We start from the raw sequence: 19,451 nt of genomic DNA on the forward strand, positions 1-19,451 counted from the left end.
ATATAAATTCGTATAATCCACATATGTATGTTTAATATCTACAATGAAAATAGGCTTATCTGAGAGATACTCAGATACTTACCAACTCCTATGACTTTTTCTATCTTAATGCAGGATGCGTCGATTTCTTTGGCAAATTCTCGAACTGCTTGGTTGGGATCTTCATATGTAAAGGGATCCACGTAAGTTCTAACACCTAAGCAATAAACATGTGATAGGATAGCTGAACACTTCTCAAAAACCACGAATAAACTTAAGTTGTCCAGGTCTAAAAATACGCAATTTGAAGTGTTTTTAGCATGGCAAAAATACTTAGCACAGACATACGAAAATATTTAGATCCTTGCTCTGGTTTTCATTAGTGGGTAAACAAAGAATTGTTAGCTACTTAAGAGGCTACAGCTCTACTGACTTCCTGGAATGTCTTCACACTTCAAGGATGAAATCTGAAAAACCACTCATCCCATGGAGGAAAATAGAGTCTCTACAAGAAAACTGGGAATGTGTTGGCTGAATACTAGGTGTCCAGATGAGTTGCTCATGTCCTACCCATCATCTCCAGCCATCTTTTCTTGGGAAGGTAACTGGAGCTTTCTTTTTCAATGGGCCATGTCTACGTGGTGCCCCCTTTGCCCAGTATCTGGACCAATTAAGCACGTGACCAGTAATTAACAAATGAAGATTAAAGCTGGGTTAAAACAGACAAGAAGGATAACACCAGCTAGCTGATAGAGAATATAAACTCTGGATTGGACCTGCACTTTTAAAAGTGCTATTAGTAAAGACACCACAGTTCATTTGGAAGCTTCAGCTGGAGAAAATGTTGTTGCCTCATTGTATGGATGGTTTGAATACCAGGAAGCGTAATTCAGCCAAACCCCATAGTCAACTTGCAGCCTAAATTCAGAACCTGAGCACTGAGCCCAGAGATGTCTGGGGCAAGAAGCATTAGTAATAACTGGGAACTCTCCTTTCCCTGCTAGAGCTCCTAGTATGGCTTTGGAGCACAGAGAGGGTATAGGGTGCTGGTTGACTTAATAATCCCCTTGATTTTCCAGAACTGTTAGTTCTCACCTCAAAAAAAAAAAAAAAAAGTCATTAGAAAAATATATAAATTTCACTTGCAAATTTTAAAAAATATGGTTTTGGAAAGAAAACAGGGTGAATAAATAACAAAAGGTTCAGATATCCCATATCCTTCAGCACTTTATATGCTGTAGCCAAGAAACTCTTTCTCAAGATGACCCTTCCTACCCGTGATCAGTCTCTCTTCTACCTTCTCGTGATGTCCAACAGAGTAGCTATTACCCATAAGTTGCTAGTATATGTAAATTAGTTAAAATTAAATAAACTTAAAATTCACTTTCTCATTCACACTTGCTACTTTTCAAATACTCAATAGTGCATGTGGCTCTTGGCTAATGTACTAATGTAAATGCAGACAGAGACCACCGCCATCTCAGAAAGTTCTAATGGATGGCGCTCCAGGAGGGGCATCAACCGCTGTCCATTTAAGAGTCTTCTCTCTTGCTCAAGTCATTCTAGGGCCAGTTCTTCAAATTTACTCTTCAATCCCCAAATAACCAGAGTACATGGAAGAAATATTAGTAGTCCTAAATGCCATAGCAAATACTCTTGGGATTGGGACAATTACTGTTCATTCCTAGAAGTTCTTTTCTTTCCCTCCAAACGTGAGAAAAACTGTGACCTGTTAAGCCTTGTCACCCGGCTACAAAAATGAGCAAGCAAGACCAATACTTTTCTCAGGGTGGAAAATAAAATAAGGGAACGAGTTTCCCCAACCTCCATCTTTAATCTCACTTGAAACAATCCCAAATCATTTATTTCAGTTGGATACCCTGAAAACCACTACTCAGATAATTCCGTGGAAGGACTGTAATATTAATAGTCATATGAATTTAATTTAGGCATTTCTACACTGAAAATATGAGACATGCTCTAAAAATATTTTTTAATCCAGTTTTTGTACCTTGATTCAAATGTTTCTCTTCATCTGCTTCTTGTTTAGCTTTACTGTATTTACTCCGTCTAAGTAAAAATAAAAAAAATAAAATAAAATAATTTTCAAAAGTTGTATGCCGTAAGTTCTTTGCTACCACCTTGTAAGTCAGGCAAATATATTGTGGACATTTCCCAGATGAGTCAACTGAGGTTTATGGGAAGTAAAATAATAAGGTGAGTAACTGTCACTTTGGTGCTGAATGATAGTTTCAAGCAATCAGAACCCAGAGTCTCTGCTCTTAACCATGACACTAAACTAAGGTGATAAAACAAGTATTTTATAATATAATTTCAAATCTCAAGAATAAATTTATCTTACTGAAGATAGATTATAAATTTCTTGGCTAATTTTTTGATACATATTCTGAATTGAAGTAAGTTTCCATGGATGAATTCTGCAGAAATCAAATGGCAAGAGTCTTCATTGTCACAGCCAGTCCTGTTGCTACAACCAGAATAAACACTACCACCAGTCTCATTATCATACCATAGGATATTCTTAAAACAATAGTTTTGTGGTTATTGGTTTCAGCTGTTGCTTACAAATGCATAAACTATTAATGAGAATTTAAAAGGTAAATATTTGCTTTTTACTGGATTACATTCTAGAAGAGTTTGCAGAGAACTTGCAAGTGTAAAGATGAGAAGTTTCCCTTTGTAGCTGAATTCTCTTTCCAAAGAAATGGTGTATGATGTCACCATTGGCATTCTGTTCTAAATGTCCTGAAGAAATGAGATTTTGGGGGGTCGGGAGGGTAGGGAGATAGATGGCTGGGTCAGCTAAGCATTGGACTCTTGATTTTGGCTCAGGTCATGATCTCAGGGTTGTGAGATCAAGCCTGTTTTCAGGTTCCACACTCACTGGGGAGTCTGCTTAAGATTCTCTTTCTGCTTCTCCCTCTGTCCCTCTGCCATCCCCACCCTGGCTTGACTCACCCTCTCTGGGAAAAAAAAAAAAGAGAAGAAAAAAAAAAGAAATGGGATCTGGGTGTAGTAAAAGTCTTGAGAATCAGAGATCCCGAATATATGTAAATCTCAAATCAATCATTTTGATACATTGTGTATGTATGCATGTAGGTATATCTATGTGTATGTGTGTAAGTCACAAGAATCAAAAAATCAACTCAGTTGGTACTATAGCTTTTCAAAGTTTGGCAAAATGAGACCAATTAAGTGAATACAATGTGTACATTTATGTTTCTGCCCAGAATGTAAAGTTGACATTGGAATTCTTCTTGTGTTTTCTAGAAGCTTCACAGATGAGCTAAGCCGAGATTCTTGCAGGTAAGGAAGCTGACCCAAAATCCCCTCCAGGTCACAGAGCATCTCAACAGTGGGGCTCTGTCCAATTCTGGAAACCTGACCTCTGTCTGAAAAAGCAGAGAAGGGGGGATGATCGTATAGGAGAGAGAACAGCAGAGCAGTGGATGGGCTGCTTGGGGCGACCGGAGAGGAGCCCCAGCATGATCCCCACATCCCTCCCGATTGTCTGCAGAGGTCCCTCCATGGGTATCACTGCCCTGCAAGTGGGAACAGCTCACACTTGCACACTGCATTCAGCTTTCCAAGGTGCTCTGGACACAGGACCATGCCCTCCCCTGACTATTTATGAAGCAGGAACCAGCTCTGTAAAGAGAGATTCAGTCACTCAGGTTACCGCCAAGGGTGTGGAATGCAGTCCCCAAAAATAGTTTGCCTTTTTACTTTGCTTTTAACTTTAAAAAGGGCCATCATTTTTAAATGATTTAAAGGGCCACAATATTTAATTGTATCTTCCCAGCAAGCCCAGGAAGTAGGCAGGCAGGCAGACACACACTCAGTTCCGCTGTACAGGTGAGGTAGGGCGTGCGGGACGGGCCAGGGGGCGGGGTGTGTGGTTCCCCCACAATCCTCTTAGCAAGGAGAGGAGCGCACCACCTGCCCTGATCTGCTCACAATCTCACATGCCTCTCATAGTACAGATGAACCTACATCAAGATCTCTGATGAGTTATTCTAAGCAATACTACATTATTCGTCAGTAAACCCACTGAAACTGGATGCCACTGCTTTCAGAATACATCGGTTCATCAAAGAAACGAAACACTTTGAAATGTCCTGAAACCAAACGTTTGCATGAAAGATGTAGTCCCCTCCATCGTTCCCCACCCCTTCCGCCTTTTCAAGGAAATATAAGAGTGTAAGGTCAGGAACTATGAAAACAAGATTTTATGTCAGGGAAACGCGTGGCTCGGTCCCAGGGGTGTGATAGGGTCCTGCCAGCCTGAGCGATTGTATCTTATCAGCGCTCCTAAAAGCATTATCTAAAATTACAAGTATATCTCTTGAACCACTTTAGATCTCCAATACTGATCTGAACGTCTTTCCTTTAGAGAAGCAAAATAATGCATTGAGCAGGAGAGCTTTGGTGCCAACTTTAAAATACCACCAAGTTTGTCAAAAACCCTGTAATATACCAACAGAAACAATAGCCTCCAGCTGCCCAGGAGGACAGTTAGCTGTTTCCCATCAAGCACATCCATTAAATATGTGTGAAGCCAGAGGAAATGCAAAATGGCAGGGATCATTAATTCTAAGACCCACATACCCGTCCCCTCCTCAGACTTCTAAATACAAAAGGAGGAATTAAACATGAAGTGAAGGTGTATTTCTAAAGAAACTTCTTGACTTGCAGTGTTCCTTGGGGGAGAGGACCCCTGGGAGTACAGAAAATGCTAGAAAAGAAACACAAGGAATCACCCTGTTCAAACCCTAATGGTAGCCTATTAGCTTTTTCAGAAGATACTGGAAGCTGAAATGCTTATGTCTGCCTGTACCTTTGTCACCTGATGACCCTTTCTCCTTGGCTCAGGGGAGGACAATGGACCGTTATTGTTCCAAGAAAGAAAGCCCATTGAAGCCGGTCAGTCAGGCTGGAGGGCGCCACAGGGCCAATAGAGGTGCTAACTTTAAACTGACCTCCATGGGTGGATCACCTGAATGGCAGAAGGAAACCTTTGTTGAAGATTTTCTAATTACAGGGACTCAGACAAGCTGATTAAGATAGGGTGGGGAGGGGAGTGGTTTGTTAGTGAATGCTCCAGAAGGAAGCAAGGGACCTTTCATCCGCAGGAGTGAAAGGGAAGAGCTTCATCCCGCAGGTGAAGCTGAGAGTTTGGAAGCTGAGCCCTCCCCAGCCCGGGTCAAAGGGGGACAGAATCAGGGTATTAGCAGGCATTGTGGAGGAACAGCGTGAGCCCCGAGCCTGCCCTCCCAACCAATGTGTCCTTCTGCCACCTTGACTATTCAAAAACACAAACAAAACACCGGAGGGGGAGCGTGGCAGGGGCCCAGAACAAACCCCGCTTTGATTAAAATACTAACTTCCCTTGATCAAGTGGATGGATTTGATTGATGTGGTTCACTGTTCCAAAACTAATTAGTAAAAGGTAAGTAATTTATTCAGCTAAAGTGCAGATTAAAGAAGATAAAGCAATGTAATAACTAGCATGGCTCCAGGAGGACCCTTTCCAGCGTTTAATGGCATCACCCACGAAGATTCATAGAAGCCATCCTTCTTTTCCCCTTCCTTAAGCTGTCATTGTTCTTGCACCGAATGATGTCTAAATGTTCTTCCCGAGCCACATTCTGAAATGGGTGAAATTGAACTGTACAATTGCACGCAAGTTGTTTAGAAATGTTCCCGCAGTACCATCTGCCCCCTAATTGTATGAATTTACATGACTTCATCAGAGCCAATTTAGGCTAACATTTGAGTGTATTCATTCTTATGTGATCATAATATTCCAATTAGGACACCAGGGAAGATGGATACAGACTGAATGGTAACTGTTTTCGCATTACGTGAACAGTTAGCTCCAAAGTGGAAAAGCTGAGCCTTCAGATGAAGACAAAACCAACTCACGAAATCTGACTTTATAGTGTGCATTACATGGGCACAGTAATTCACAGACTACAAATCCTACCAACGGCACCGAGGAGACTCCTGAAATTTTGGTCCGCCAGTGTGGTCAGTATGGGCTTCCAATGTAGGTCCTTTATTTCAGTTCAGAAGACATTAGAATCATCTGTGCCAGTATTGGAAGTCAGGAAAGATGGGCTCCTGTCCGAAGCAGGCAACTCACCAGTTCTGTAACCTTGTAGTTCACTGTTTAATCTGCTCTCCAGGTTCCGAGTACAGAAGGAGCCAGTGTTAGAATGAGGTAGTTTCCTGAATCAGGGTCTTTTGTGTACTTCTTCACGAATTTTACCACAACAACCTCATTTTTTTTTTCTTTAAATCAATTTCACTTCTTTGAGTAAAGTGAGTACAATATACCATAAAAACAGACATAACCAAAACCCAGTAGCAATCCTCTATGCCTAGTTATCAGGCAATACTTGCCTCTCATCACCAAACTGGGCTTTAGAAATGAGTGACTCGTCTTATATTCTAGTCCTTTCTAAAGTTTCTCTCACACAATAAAACAGTATTTGGGGAAGACACACTGGCCTCAAGCAACTGGGGATTAATCATATTTGGGACAACCTGACGAAATCACTTAATCACGTATAAAAATGCAGGGGACCAGGGAAATGTGACACAATCGATCATTAGTCCTGGAGGTTATGACCTTATCATTGCATTTTATGATGTCATTGTTAGGAGTCGTTTCAAAAATCACTTTAGAAAGCAATCAAGTGGTTGCACGGTGGAGACCACCAATAGGTACCTACAGGAGTATGGGGAATGGTGCCTTATGCTACTCGAGAGAATCTACAGACGTGGTTGGGATGCACTTTCTAGGGACAGCATCCCATAAATAAAGGGGCGCGATGCCTGAATAACCCAATAGCAAGAACAGCGGTGTGCTCGGAAAGCTGACACAATACTTGAATTCCACATCAAGGATGAAGAGCGCGCTGACTGTAGATGCTTGTAAAAAAAAGTAAGTGAATTTTCTGGGGTGCCTGGCTGGCTCAGTCTTGGTTAAGCATCTGCCTTAGCTCAGGTCATGACCTCAGGGTCCTGGGATGGAGCCCCACATGGAGCTTCCTGCTCAGAGGGGAGATTGCCTCTCTCTCTGCCCCTCCCCCCCTCCCCCTGCTCTTGTTCTCCTCTCTCTCTCTCAAAAAAAAAAAAACAACTTATAAAAAGAGTAAGTGAAATTGCTTAGCATAATGGGGTGGTAAAAACAGCACAGGTCTTAAGTCAACTTACTTTGTGTATCATTTTAAATATATAAATAAGATCTATAAATGTGGGAGTTGGAGTCATTCACTGAGATCCCTAAATGTTTACAACACATCCAAGTTGGCCAAATGAAGAAGCGATCTTCTCATTGAAAAAAAGGGAGATACCCTGGCTTGCCTAAAGCTCAGGCTTCTCAGTATAAAGAAGATATAATGAAATAAATGAGGCAATTGCTATCCAAAAAAAAAAAAAACAAAAAAAAAAACTAGCAAGATACCAGCTGTGAGCCTGAGGCCGTTTCCTCTTTCCTAAATGACAAATTAGCACCCGACAGATTTTTCTTTGAGGTAATCAGGAGGGCTGAAGATTTTCTCACTGTGTGGGTCCCTGTCCTTTACTTCTGAAAAAAATCTCACACACCGTGACCTGGTGGGACTCGGTTGGAGGGGAATCACCTCCTAAGGGATCCCCTTGTCTCTAGCATTGACTCTGCCATCAACCTTCTGTGGCTCTGAAGGGCGAGAAGCAGCTGGATCATATTCCGGGCCAGGGTCTTCCATTTGTTACCTTCCCAGGGGGCTGGCAAGATTGCTTGGAGGTGTCATTTACCACCTTTCATTTGTACCCGCACTGAAAGCAGGGACCAGACTTTCATCCGCCCTACAGGTCTCCTCTCTCTTCACCTGTTCTTGCCGCACTGAAACATCGGTAGTCCAGTGTGACAGAGTACACCACCTGCGTACGGAGAAGAATCAGCTGAGTGTGCATCAGCCGTGGCAAAGCCCGTCAGCTACCTGACTCCAGGCAGCCTTTCCCGTGACAGCTTTATGGCCGACACTAAAGAAGAATCAATAGGAGGGCAAGGGGTTGACATTTCATTTTCTAAAAAGTGATCCATTGAGGACCAATCACCAAGCAGTGTTTATCAGCCTTGAGAAGTGACATTTTTTTCTTAAGGGGGGGAGAAGGGACAAGAATCATCGCTGGGTAACTCGACAGGCTCAATTCTCTAAGGTGGGGACTCATAATTGGAAATCCGATGTATCCTCCTATCAATCCTAACTTAAAGAATAAAGTGATCAATAAAAGCAGAAACAAAATTAAGTCATCAAGTGTGCGATGCTATTTCCTATAGCTACAAGCTTTTAATAAGCTCGTCTTCCTGCAGTACATATTCTTGTGCTTTTGCTTTCATTTCGTCAAAGTGGGGCATCCAAAAGAAACTTATAATGAGGTGACTTAGTCCTAATTATTCTGGTTTCACTGGTATATTTAAGGTGGCTTGGGGAAAAAAAAAGGTAATTCTAAAGAAAAGCTGGACAAGTAGACAAAGCTTCCCTTCAACATCGAAGAGGAGGTTGAGATACCACATGAGACCCACTTTCTGCAAAGGAGTATTCTCGCCAGTGGTTCTAAGCATCACGTGGTCCTGGATTTTAGCCAAAGATTATTTCGATGTGGAGGTAATTAAGAAGTTTTTTTTTTTTCTTTTTCTAGTTTTAGACTTTTAAACGTCTTTGTGATTATATTTTATTGATTAAATTTTCAGGCACAGAAATATATAATAATGAAAACAAAAAGCCCATGTAATTTCCACTAAGTCTCCCATCCCACTCTTGCCCCCCACTATCAGATGGACATATATTATTGCGTCCCGCTCCTCTGTGTTTGTGTGCCCAACATGTGTACGTGCCCAAAACCAAAAGGCAATGGACAAGAAAGAGGTCCATCCTGACTGGCTTCCAAAATCAAATGCCAGAAAAGGAAAGAAAACTTGAAATTAAAATTCTGTTTAGGCCAAATCAGAGTTTCCAAAGACTGAGCTTTAACAATATACAGGGTGCAGTGAGCACATCTACGTAGACTTTGTGTACAGTCCAGCAACAGGCAGAAGTGTTCATTGTGGATTTCACTTCTTCAGGAAGGAACTCAGGGCTCTAATCAAACACACAGTGACAGCCTTTGCCCCCCAAAAAACAAACACAATGACAAATGTAGGTGGTGCCTGCACACAATGACCTCTTGGTGCATATCGTGTTTAGAGCGACCGAGATTGATTTCTGTAATTCCAGCGCATTTTGGAGCATGGGAGTGGGGAAGCATGATATTAATAGATACATGTGACAACTGAGACCATCCCGGCAAATTAGGATATACAGTCATGACCCTAATTATAATGTACCGCAAAGTGAGCAAAGAGTGTGATGGCTTGCTCAGGCCAGTGGCGAGAGCCAGAGGCATTGTTGTGACATCAATGAAATCACCAACAGGAGGAGCAGAGAGAGAGGGGGCAGAGAGAGAGAGGACACAGCAGACACTGGGCAGGGAGCTGATAATGGTGACTGGGTGTCCAGTAGTAGCTGTCCCACAGAGGGAAAGTAATAATTCTAGACAAGTACTTTGTCTTCCTCAGTATCATGTTCCTTTTCTGTAATGGGAAAAGGTTTATACTGAAGAGGATTATTTTGATGTCCCCAGGTTCTGCCCTTCTTTTGCCAAAAGCCCCACTTTGTGAAATAGTTGATAGCATAGGGGACTGAAGGCTGGAGAAGCCTAGATGTGGGCACGTACTAGAGATGAGAGGCTGTCCCCCCTTGCCCCCTTCCTCTGGAGCCTCTGAGTAGTGTTAATAAGCAGATGGGAGCAGCAACAGTAAGGAAAAGTGGTTCAAAAAAACAGACTGCCAAGCCATTTTTATTTTTTTTCTTTTCTAGATTGGTTTTCAAGTATTGCATTAGATTGTAGACTTACACAGAATTAAGCAATCTGCTGTTTTAGATTCATTTCCAAGAACAATGCCATGCCCACAGTGTGCTTAATGGAAACGCTCTAGAAATGGTGATGGCCTCTCCCAAAAGAAGACTGAGTGTAGCACTCCATCATTTGCTTTGGTTGCAATTATTATCAACCAAACTCAAGTTGAAGCGCCTACTGTGTGCTGGATTTAGCTACTTTACCTATCAAAATTCTCCCATGAGTAACTCTTAGAGATCGATCTCTGAGATCCTCTATCCGTACTTTATAAAAGGGACACAAAAGGACTCAAAGAGTTTAAGTAATATAGCAAATGGCAAAGCTTAAATTTTGGACCCAAGTTTTATATGGCCTCTTTTTTTGCCTCCGGCAGTAAGTCTAAGCTTAAGAGAGGTATAAATGTAACACCTTACAGCTTAGAGAATCTGGAAATCTCTCATTGGCTTGCTTCTCGGCTGGGTTTCCAGGAAATAGCTGGGTCTTTCCAGGACTCTCAGCTGTGAGGGCCGCCACCAGGGCAGGCGCAGCCAGCAGCTCCAATAGCAGTGTGGGGAGATCAAAGCCAAGAGGAAGGAGCTGGCTATACACATGCCCTGTTTATGATGCTAATCAAAAGCCTCAGCTTTGCGGGAGGAGACAAAAAGCTCCCTCATAAAAAGTGGGATGGGGGTGGGGGTGGGCAGCGAGTGGCTTAAGTGCTTACCTCCTGCTGATGACAAAAGCCGCAATGAGAATGACCACCAGCACCACACTGCCTGAGACGGAGACCAGAAGGACCGTGGAGTTGGCCCCATCTCCAATGATCCGGGAAGGCACTGGCAAAGACAGTTACACAAAGATCACCTCTGGGAAGGTCCTATGAGCTAGAACTTCTGACCGGGTCACGAGTATCAAGGTCGGAAGCCACCGGGAAAGGCTCACAGCCTCTTTTGCCCTTTGATTAAGTATTTATGTGACAGCATTTCTAAGACAACCTTAATGAGATGAAGACTTTTCTTTTATGTATTTGTAGGAAGAACTTCAACCAGAAGACTCAAAAAACTCTCTGGTAAACCTTACTACTCATTGCTTTTTCTTCTTTTCTGGTTTCAGCCCTAACTCTTATTTAATGAAAAACACTTGGAAATTTCAAAAAGGACAAGCAATTTTGAATCCCTGCTCATCCCCCTCTCCAAATCTATCAAAAAACCTGCTCATTATTGACCAGATCAGATGCCACTTCCTCTTTGAAGCCTTCCAGGAATATCGCTCAAAAATGTCAAACCCCATCAGATTCAATCCTAGAGTAGTTTCTCTTCTTTTTTACTCTTACTTTATTTAATAATTCATGAAGAAAATTACTTTCTAGAACTGATGTTGAAGACTCTTCTCTATGATCTCCTTATCCAGTAAGCTCAATCTCAATGTGTTAACTATACAGCCAGCTTACTCAATGGGCATCTCCTTTGTTCATATTTTCAAGTCAATCAATGAGTCCAACTCACAATGCTGAGAGTTGATGCTTGTCCAAAGGGTTTAAAAAAAAAAAAATTGATCTGACTTGATTTAAACAGATTCTTAGAAATAAATAAAAGAAAATAAATCCAGTCCCTTCTTTACTCTTCCTAGGAGAAAACTTCCTAACTTCTTTAAGATAGCTATGCAACTCTCAATTCGTCCACTTAGCACTTCCATTTTTCTATGATCAGTAGAAGATTCAAAATAAGAAAAAATTTTCTAATCACATGAAAAGACAGAACAGTTAATAAGAGAAAATGCTCTTTTCTAAAGAGCATGAGCTGGGGAGCCTGGGTGGCCCAGTCGTTAAGTGTCTGCCTTCAGCTCAGGTCATGGATAGCTGGATCCAGCTCCCCATTGGGCTCCCTGCTCAGCCTCCCCGCTAAGCAGGGAACCCTGCTTCTCTCTCCCACTCCCCCGCTTGTGTTCCCTCTCTCCCTGTGTCTCTCTGTCAAATAAATAAATAAAATCTTTAATTAATTAGATAATTAAAGAGCATGAGCTTTTCTAAGTTACAGACACCGTCATCTCAAACCGTGTTCATTGCCAACAGAATGGTCACCTAACCAGAAATCAGATACAGTTCCTTGGATCTCACTGTAATATGATTTCACCTGGACTGTAAAAAGGGCCTCAGAAGTTGGTACCTGTGTTGGTTGTGACCTCCAGGGGCTCACTGAAGTCACCATAACCAGCTGCTGTCCTGGCGCGGACATGGAACACATAGGAAGTCAGAGGATTCAGGCCTTTGATGTCTGTGTTCCTGGCAGCCGTCCGGACGATGCGGTAGCTCCGCTCATTCTGATCCTGCATTGTGGGGCAACAACATTAGAGAAGATGGGAAAATAAATCCCCCACTTACTCTAGGCACATAATTAAAGGAACCAAGCCAGTGTACTTAGAAGTTGAAAGTAAGGGGCATCTGGGTGGCTCAGTCATTAAGTGTCTGACTTCAGCCCAGGTCGTGGTCCTGGGGTCCTGGGATCGAGCCCCATGTCAGGCTCCATGATCAGCGGGGAGTCTGTTTCTTCTTCTGTCCCTTACCCCACTCCTGCTCTCTCTCCCCTCAAATAAATAAATAAAATCTTAAAAAAGTTGAAAGTAAACAGAGATGAATAAACTCTAAACCTCCTGTTCGCTTCAGTGCTGGAAGTACCATTGTAAGATCTCGGACTCTGAAGGACATGTGGGGTTTGGGTGTGATCACTGTTGACACTGACCATATGCAGATCTTGACTTACGATCTTTTTTAAAAAGGAAATCAGATGATGGTTGGTGGCTTTTCTCAGTCCACAGACAGCAATTTAACAGAAATAACCATAAGGTCTCTCATCTTTTTCTATTTTCTGTCTAGAAAATGTCAAAAATGTTGTAATCTGGTTTCAGTGAAAAAATAAATCCTGTCCCCTTTCTGCTTTTAATAAGGAAGCCAATAAGTGATTATCTTTAAAAAGAAAGAGAAGTCAACTGTTCATTTTCCAGACAATCTTGAATGCAAATAGCTCTCTTCAGAATTCTGTCCTTTAAGGGAGACAAGTTATTTGTAAAAATAATGTCTTTCTATAACTTTAAGAGGCTGAAAATGTAATTTTCCTTCCCTGATTTTCTATTAAAAGTCATCAAAACCCACACCTTGATTCTGAATAGCAGTGATCTACTTAAACAGATCATTATTTCGACTTTTATGAGTCACTCTCACTGATGGAAGGCTTATATAGAAGAACCGTTTAGTTATCTTGATTTCCATTACTAGAAAGAAAAAAATGGTTATATTAGAACACAATGGTATTTTTCCTATTTTTCAAGATAAGCAACTCAATACATAAAATTCATAATTGGATTCGATTGGGGAACAAAATGCATTTGGTTTTGAGATTCACTAGCGTTTTGGATTTTTAACTGGGTAAATCTAAAGAGAAAAAGGAAGGAAAGAGGGAAGGAGAGAAGGAAGGAAGGAAGACAGGAAGGGAGGGAGTGGGGGACAGATGGAAGAGAGGGAAGGAAGCTTGCTCATTCAAGTAATACCTTCTCATAATACTTGACTTCATACTCCAAGATCACTCCATTGGGCCTATCTGGTTCGAGCCAAGCCAGAGCAACACTGTATCTTGTAACTTCTTTCGCCTGTACCAAAGCAATGGATGAAGGCGCTATTGGGAAAAACAAAAACAAAAGGGGAAGCAATCAATAATTTCATTTTACTTAAGAAAGGTGTGAAGGACTATCTCATCTTTCCCAGATTCCTGGGTCAGTCTTCCCCAGAACAAAAGCATACCATTTTTATGATTCTTTCCAATATGTTGGTATATGGTTGGTCTTAGAAAGATATTCTCTGGGGTAAAAGCCTACAGCATCACCTCCACAGAACCTGCAGCCATTCTTCACGAAATCTATAGAGAATGCTACCACCTTCTCTATTTTTCCAAGTTGTGACATCCACTGGAAGACCTCCTTTGAAGTTCAGTAAAACTACATCTCCTCCTACAGCCCAAGTTTCCAAGTGGTCATCTTACCGATCGTTCATTTTATACAAGCAGGAGAATCTGCCACTCTTCCCACGGGAGGGTAGGAAATGCAAACAATTTCTATCCTTTCTATCCTTTCCAATATAAATACAAGTACTGTTTAATTGTGGCTAAGTTTCCAGCTTGACGCAGTGATGCAAATAATGAAGAGCACAAATAGAACAATGATGATCTTTCTGGACATGCGTGACGTTTTGAAGCTATTTTTATAGAAGCTGAAATACTGCTTTTGCCGGCTGAGTAGCAAACTTTCTTCTTCCCACTAAGAAAGACGCAAAAGCAGCCCTCTATTGGCTGTGTTCGCAGGGGTCCTTGAGATTTATAAAACCAGGCTGCCCTCGTCTTCACTGTGACAGTCATGTACGTCTCCTGCTGTCGTCAAGCTCTGCTGGGACGGACAGGGACACATCTCTGGGGAGAAGGGGAGCATTCATGAAACCCGTCAACTTACCTAACAAAGCTGGTCTGTAGAACCAGAGATCAGGGGCCTCCCTCAACTGAATGTACAATCCTGTTTGCTACCAAATTGTGGAAATATGTGAAACCATCACAAAATGGCCACTGAGGAACAACAACATAGCGTCGGGTCCTTCTCCTGCTCTTTCCCAACGTACGCACACATGCGAACGTGCACATGGACCCCCTGCCCTATTTCCCTCTGCCACTCTTTTCCCCCCAAAGCTATTCCAGACTGAACCTCAGGCATAAACACCAGTGAAAGGCATAGTGGATACACATGTCCTCCATCAAAGGCAACCCCAAGGTTAGTAACGCCAAACTGGGTGAACAGAGCTGCACACAGCAGACATATGGAAGCCACTGAACATCTGAAGTAAATGAAAAACGGAAATGTGCTCATTAGCTGCATTTAGGCTTCCCTCCCCCAAGACACACACACACAAACGCGCACACACACACATTTTCTCTCTCTCCTTACTGGTTGACACGGAACCATTGTCCAGCAAACTGCAAGGAGGGACCCGCTCTTAAATACAGAGACGGCAAGAAGGCTAAGAAGGCTGCCCGGCTGTGAAAAGCTGTTTCACTCCAGGTAATAATATATTGTCTAACAGAGCACTTCAGGATACACTCCATAAAAAGGGGCTCTTTAAACTGACGTTCAGGATTGGGAAGAAAATAGAAAAGCCAGGGTTTTCGAAAGAAAGCGGCAGAGGAAGGGGGGTGGATCATCAAGTTACACAGTGACTTTCTCTCAGGAATGGTCTGGGTCAGATCCTGATAATGAACAGATTCTTCGGGAAAGAACTGTCTGGCTGCCCTTGGGGTGCCCTTGACTTAGCTTGGTTCTCTCTGACTGGGTTATCACTAAACAGCTGCACGTGGGCAATGAATCTGATTTCCATTTTAGAAGCCGGAGCAGCGGTGCTCCTGTGACCATTCAAAGGGGATATGAACTCAACCGAACTCCTCACAATACCACGGGCAGGGCGTCCCCCATATAATTGTGTAGACTATTTCTAATGCAGTCATACTTGGAAAAATCCATATGCATAAACGTGTAAATAAACCAATCGTGTGTGCTGACTCTGCCTAAGGAGATGAGATGAAAAGAGGAAAGTAGAACAGTTCCAGTTCCCGAAAGGTATTACACTGTGTGGCTGTCATGCCTGAATTCTTACTGGACAGAGGTCTTTCAGAAAAGCATTTTTATCAGGCCACAGTGAAAAAAGCAATCCATGACCAAGTGAGAGGAAGAAATACACCGACTACAACATGCAACCGCTCTGTAGTCAAACATGGCAGTCATTCCTCCCCCTGAAGAGAGCGCCTTACCCTCTCTGGTACAAAGAACACCAGCTTGGGAAGGAAAAACACTGGGCTTTACAGGGCTGCCACTCTGGAGGGAAGAGGCAGTCTAAATGTGTGCTTCACATTATAAGCCACCCAGGGATTTTTCCCCGTGACCTTCCCACCCTGCTTCTAACTCAGCCTCCATCTCCACATCTGGAAGCTGTCACCCTGCCAGGTGTGCCCGGCCGTGGCTTGCTTCCCCAGATGAGCCACTTGGCAATGGCATTTCTCGATCATTCTCCTACCCCAATGGTTCCCAAGCTTGTCTTCTCATGCCATTCAGGTAACTGCTGCCACATCCTTCTACAACTTGTGCTATGATTTCATTAATGGTGTTCTTGAACCCACATGCTGCACTGACTCGAATTACAGTTAAGAAGAAACTTCCCATTACTGATATAAATAAAACCCTGTTAACAGCAGGTAACCCTAAATATGAGTATGTGAGTAAACAATACTATCAGTGTTTGCTGGACATTCTTGCCTCTCTCTGCATTACCCAAAATAGGATAATCCAGGCACCAACTTGAGATTCTAGCCTTGGAATAATGGGAAGAACTGAGGGAGAATTGAAAAGAAACTTAATTTTCACACAGGGCAATTCAGTATTACCAGGAATTCCATATGGGTCTTCACTAAAATCATCTCTGAGTCTACCACTGTTAGGTTTCTACATTTTAGTAAACACTGCCAAGCCTTTCTCAATTTAGAAATGGTTTGGATCCTGGGTCCCAACACCCTAGGGCTCTGCTCTTTGCTAACAAAATTATAAGATAATAGACTGATAGAATAACAGATTGAACATTCTTGCCCTTAAAATATGGTTCAAAAGGAGCTATGAAATATCAATGCCTTACTTCAAAAGAGGGTTTCTCACCACAGTGGAAATTTTAGTCTACATAAAAAGACCAAGCAGGAAAAAAAGGTGCTGCTTGTCTCTCAATTCTCTAACTTACATTCCGAAACCTGTGGAGATGTAGTTTTTCCTCAGGACTGACTCATCCACAAGCACATTCTTAATGAGCACCCGTGGAATAAGGCAGAGATGGAAAAGCACAGACAAAGCTGAATCACATACAGTCGTTGGTATCAAAGGAAGCCCCATCTGATCCTTCAGCCTCTTCTGAATTAACAACAACAAAATAGATGAGGAAATTTTTATAATAGTCTTACAGAGAAGACACCCATTTTCTAGAACTCAAGAGGAGGCAGTTTCTGCTAAGTCTCTTCTTAACCACATTTTCTCGTGGTGATGGGAAGAAGAATGGGGTGGCTGCTTCCTTATTATACTGTGTTTTTAGACGTGCAATACACCTACAAGAGTCAGAGGGGAAGCCAGGAGGAAGATGAAAGCTGATGTAAGGAGCCTCACTACAAGAAAGAGACACAGATGGGAAACATTCCTACCTACCCCCAGACTTCCTTCATAAAGGAGGTGTTGGCTTGGAGGAAAGTTTTGTGCCCCTGGACATAAGCAGGCCTTCTTTGATGGCCAGAATTTTAGCATAACACTCAACAAGGAGGGCTGGTCATGCTAGCCTGACAGTAGTATGGTTGCGACAGATGACTGGAGGATGTGAAGATCACCAAGACAGGAGCTATCATAGGGTAGTTTTAAAGAAAGGTCTGTGACGTAATTTAATCAAGTCCGTAATTTTCAAATGTTGAAGCAGTATTTCCAGTGACTGACAGATGTCCATTTTCCTGTCCCGAGATGTTGTTATCTGAGACCACATCCTATGACTCTCAAGGGTATTTGAGTAATTTTAGTCCAAACCACATTCTTGACTTCCTTTTCTTTTTGCTTATAAATCACATTGACGTTCCAGTTCAATCATTCAACAAATGCCCTTTAAGTCTCTGCTCCAGGAACTTAAAATCCAAAGTAGAGCTAAAGAGGTATTTATATTTAAACAGTTAAACAATATTTGGCTAAGTAAAGATAGTGGCTGAGATAAGAAACCAGAATAGGGAAGAGGGCATTGTAAATTGCAGAAAGAACCATGGAAGGATTTGGAGTAAGGTTATGAAGGTAGGTCAAGATTTACAGTGGCTAACAGGAGGCAGAAAGGTGAAAGACGGCTGAACGGAGGTGCACCTGCTCCGAGTATGACTGGGATTTTCTTGAAATAATTTCTTGAAATTACGTAGTACTCTAATTCTGTGATCATCGAGGGCTCACCTAGGACATGTGAAATGAGATAAAGATAAAAATATCTTTGACTCATATTCTTAAAAGTATTCTCCACTAATTTGGTGGGAAAATCGATGACTATTAGAAGGATTCTGGGTGTCATTCTGGGTTTGAAATTTACCAGTTGCCATCTTGGCCAAGTCACTCCAATTTTCTTGCCTCCGCTCTCCCATTTGTAAAACACCTTCCTTCCAGATCCAAGCGTGTGAGCCATTAGAACGTATCCTCCATCAAGGTAGGGCTTTCCCTTGTCCATATCGATATCCAAACTATCCAATCATGTCTGGCACATAGTGAGTGCCCAATAAATTTGTGAAACCAATAACTAAATGTTAAAATAGTCTTGAGAAAATCTTTGTAGACAGGGAGATGTTTTCTAAATATGAAGTACCAGAAGTAAGTCATCCTTAAAACAACGTTTCATCTGCACCTGTTTCAGATGACCTTCTGTGGGTCTGGTTTTGCTATTTAGGTTAACTAAAATAATTGACAATTAGGAGTAAAGCAAATGACAATTCTAATTATAAATGGACTCTCTGTTTTCTAAGAGATAGGAGAGGCTTCTGAGCACCCCCCCCCAAACATACAGGTTGTAAAATGTCATTCAAATGTGAATTAACATTAAAAGCAGTCTTCGCTGCACCTGTCACAGACAGCATTTTGAGGGGCTGCTCTTTCGGTCTACAGAGATGTTGACAGGCCCCTCAGCATTTCACCTCTGTCTTGCGAGGGCATGTTAAATAGTTCTCCTCACCACAAAGGTATCATAGCATTGAAATCCCCCCTCCCCTCGCCAAGTCATAATCCTATATCCAGAAAGGGCCCTAAGCATCTCTCTTGTTTAAACCTATAGTTATCTCCAAAGATGTGCTAGTGGGAACAAGTCAGTGACTGGCCGAAGAAGCCATTAGGGATTGCGTGTATCCCTGAAATTCCACCAGAGGGACATCCCTGATGAAGTGTCCGGTAACAGAGTGCAGAGCCCTCTGCGGTCAGGGTCGGGACAGCAAGATGAAGCACGTGGAAGGGAGATCTTCCCACACACACACTGGAAACAGTAAAATGATAGTAGAATACCACTTTCTAAAGATGGAGCCACCACCACAGAGGACAAAAGAAAACAACGCACCAAAGCTTGAAGGGTTGAATGATCTAAGCTTTCTACTAGAAAGCCAAGATAAATTATCCCCCCTTCAAATAATTCTGTATTCAAAATTCCACAGATCTCTGAGAAACTTTCTAAATAGAATACCCATTTGCAATGTACCTGTGGTTACGTTTGGTGGGAGACCTGGCCACATGCATGCAGAAGGCACGTGTGGGTTTTATCAAAGTGTGTGTTTCCCATAAACAGGAACAGCGCAGATGAGGGGCTCGATCGTGCCTCTCTAACAGTGGTACATTTCACAACGAAGAATTACAGGAGATGCTTTCATGTCAAACAGAGGAGGCTCCTTTTAAGAAAATGGTAAATT

General features: G+C 42.2%; 1 protein-coding gene across 2 annotated transcripts in view; it reads right to left on the reverse strand.

Annotated features, from left to right (window-relative positions):
• EPHA4 (EPH receptor A4) overlaps positions 1 to 19,451 on the reverse strand; it is a 144,239-nt gene that overhangs the window by 22,397 nt on the left and 102,391 nt on the right. For both annotated transcript variants that reach the window (XM_044241685.1, XM_044241686.1), the window contains exons 7-11: positions 13,471 to 13,595; positions 12,093 to 12,252; positions 10,652 to 10,763; positions 1,991 to 2,049; positions 83 to 196 (exon numbers count right to left, since the gene is read on the reverse strand). In XM_044241685.1, coding sequence (XP_044097620.1) covers positions 83 to 196; positions 1,991 to 2,049; positions 10,652 to 10,763; positions 12,093 to 12,252; positions 13,471 to 13,595 — 570 coding nt within the window. The remainder of the gene's footprint in view (positions 1 to 82; positions 197 to 1,990; positions 2,050 to 10,651; positions 10,764 to 12,092; positions 12,253 to 13,470; positions 13,596 to 19,451) is intronic.

The sequence above is a fragment of the Neovison vison genome, chromosome 3 (genome assembly GCF_020171115.1).
Source record: "Neovison vison isolate M4711 chromosome 3, ASM_NN_V1, whole genome shotgun sequence".
NCBI classification, from domain to species: Eukaryota; Metazoa; Chordata; class Mammalia; order Carnivora; family Mustelidae; genus Neogale; species Neogale vison.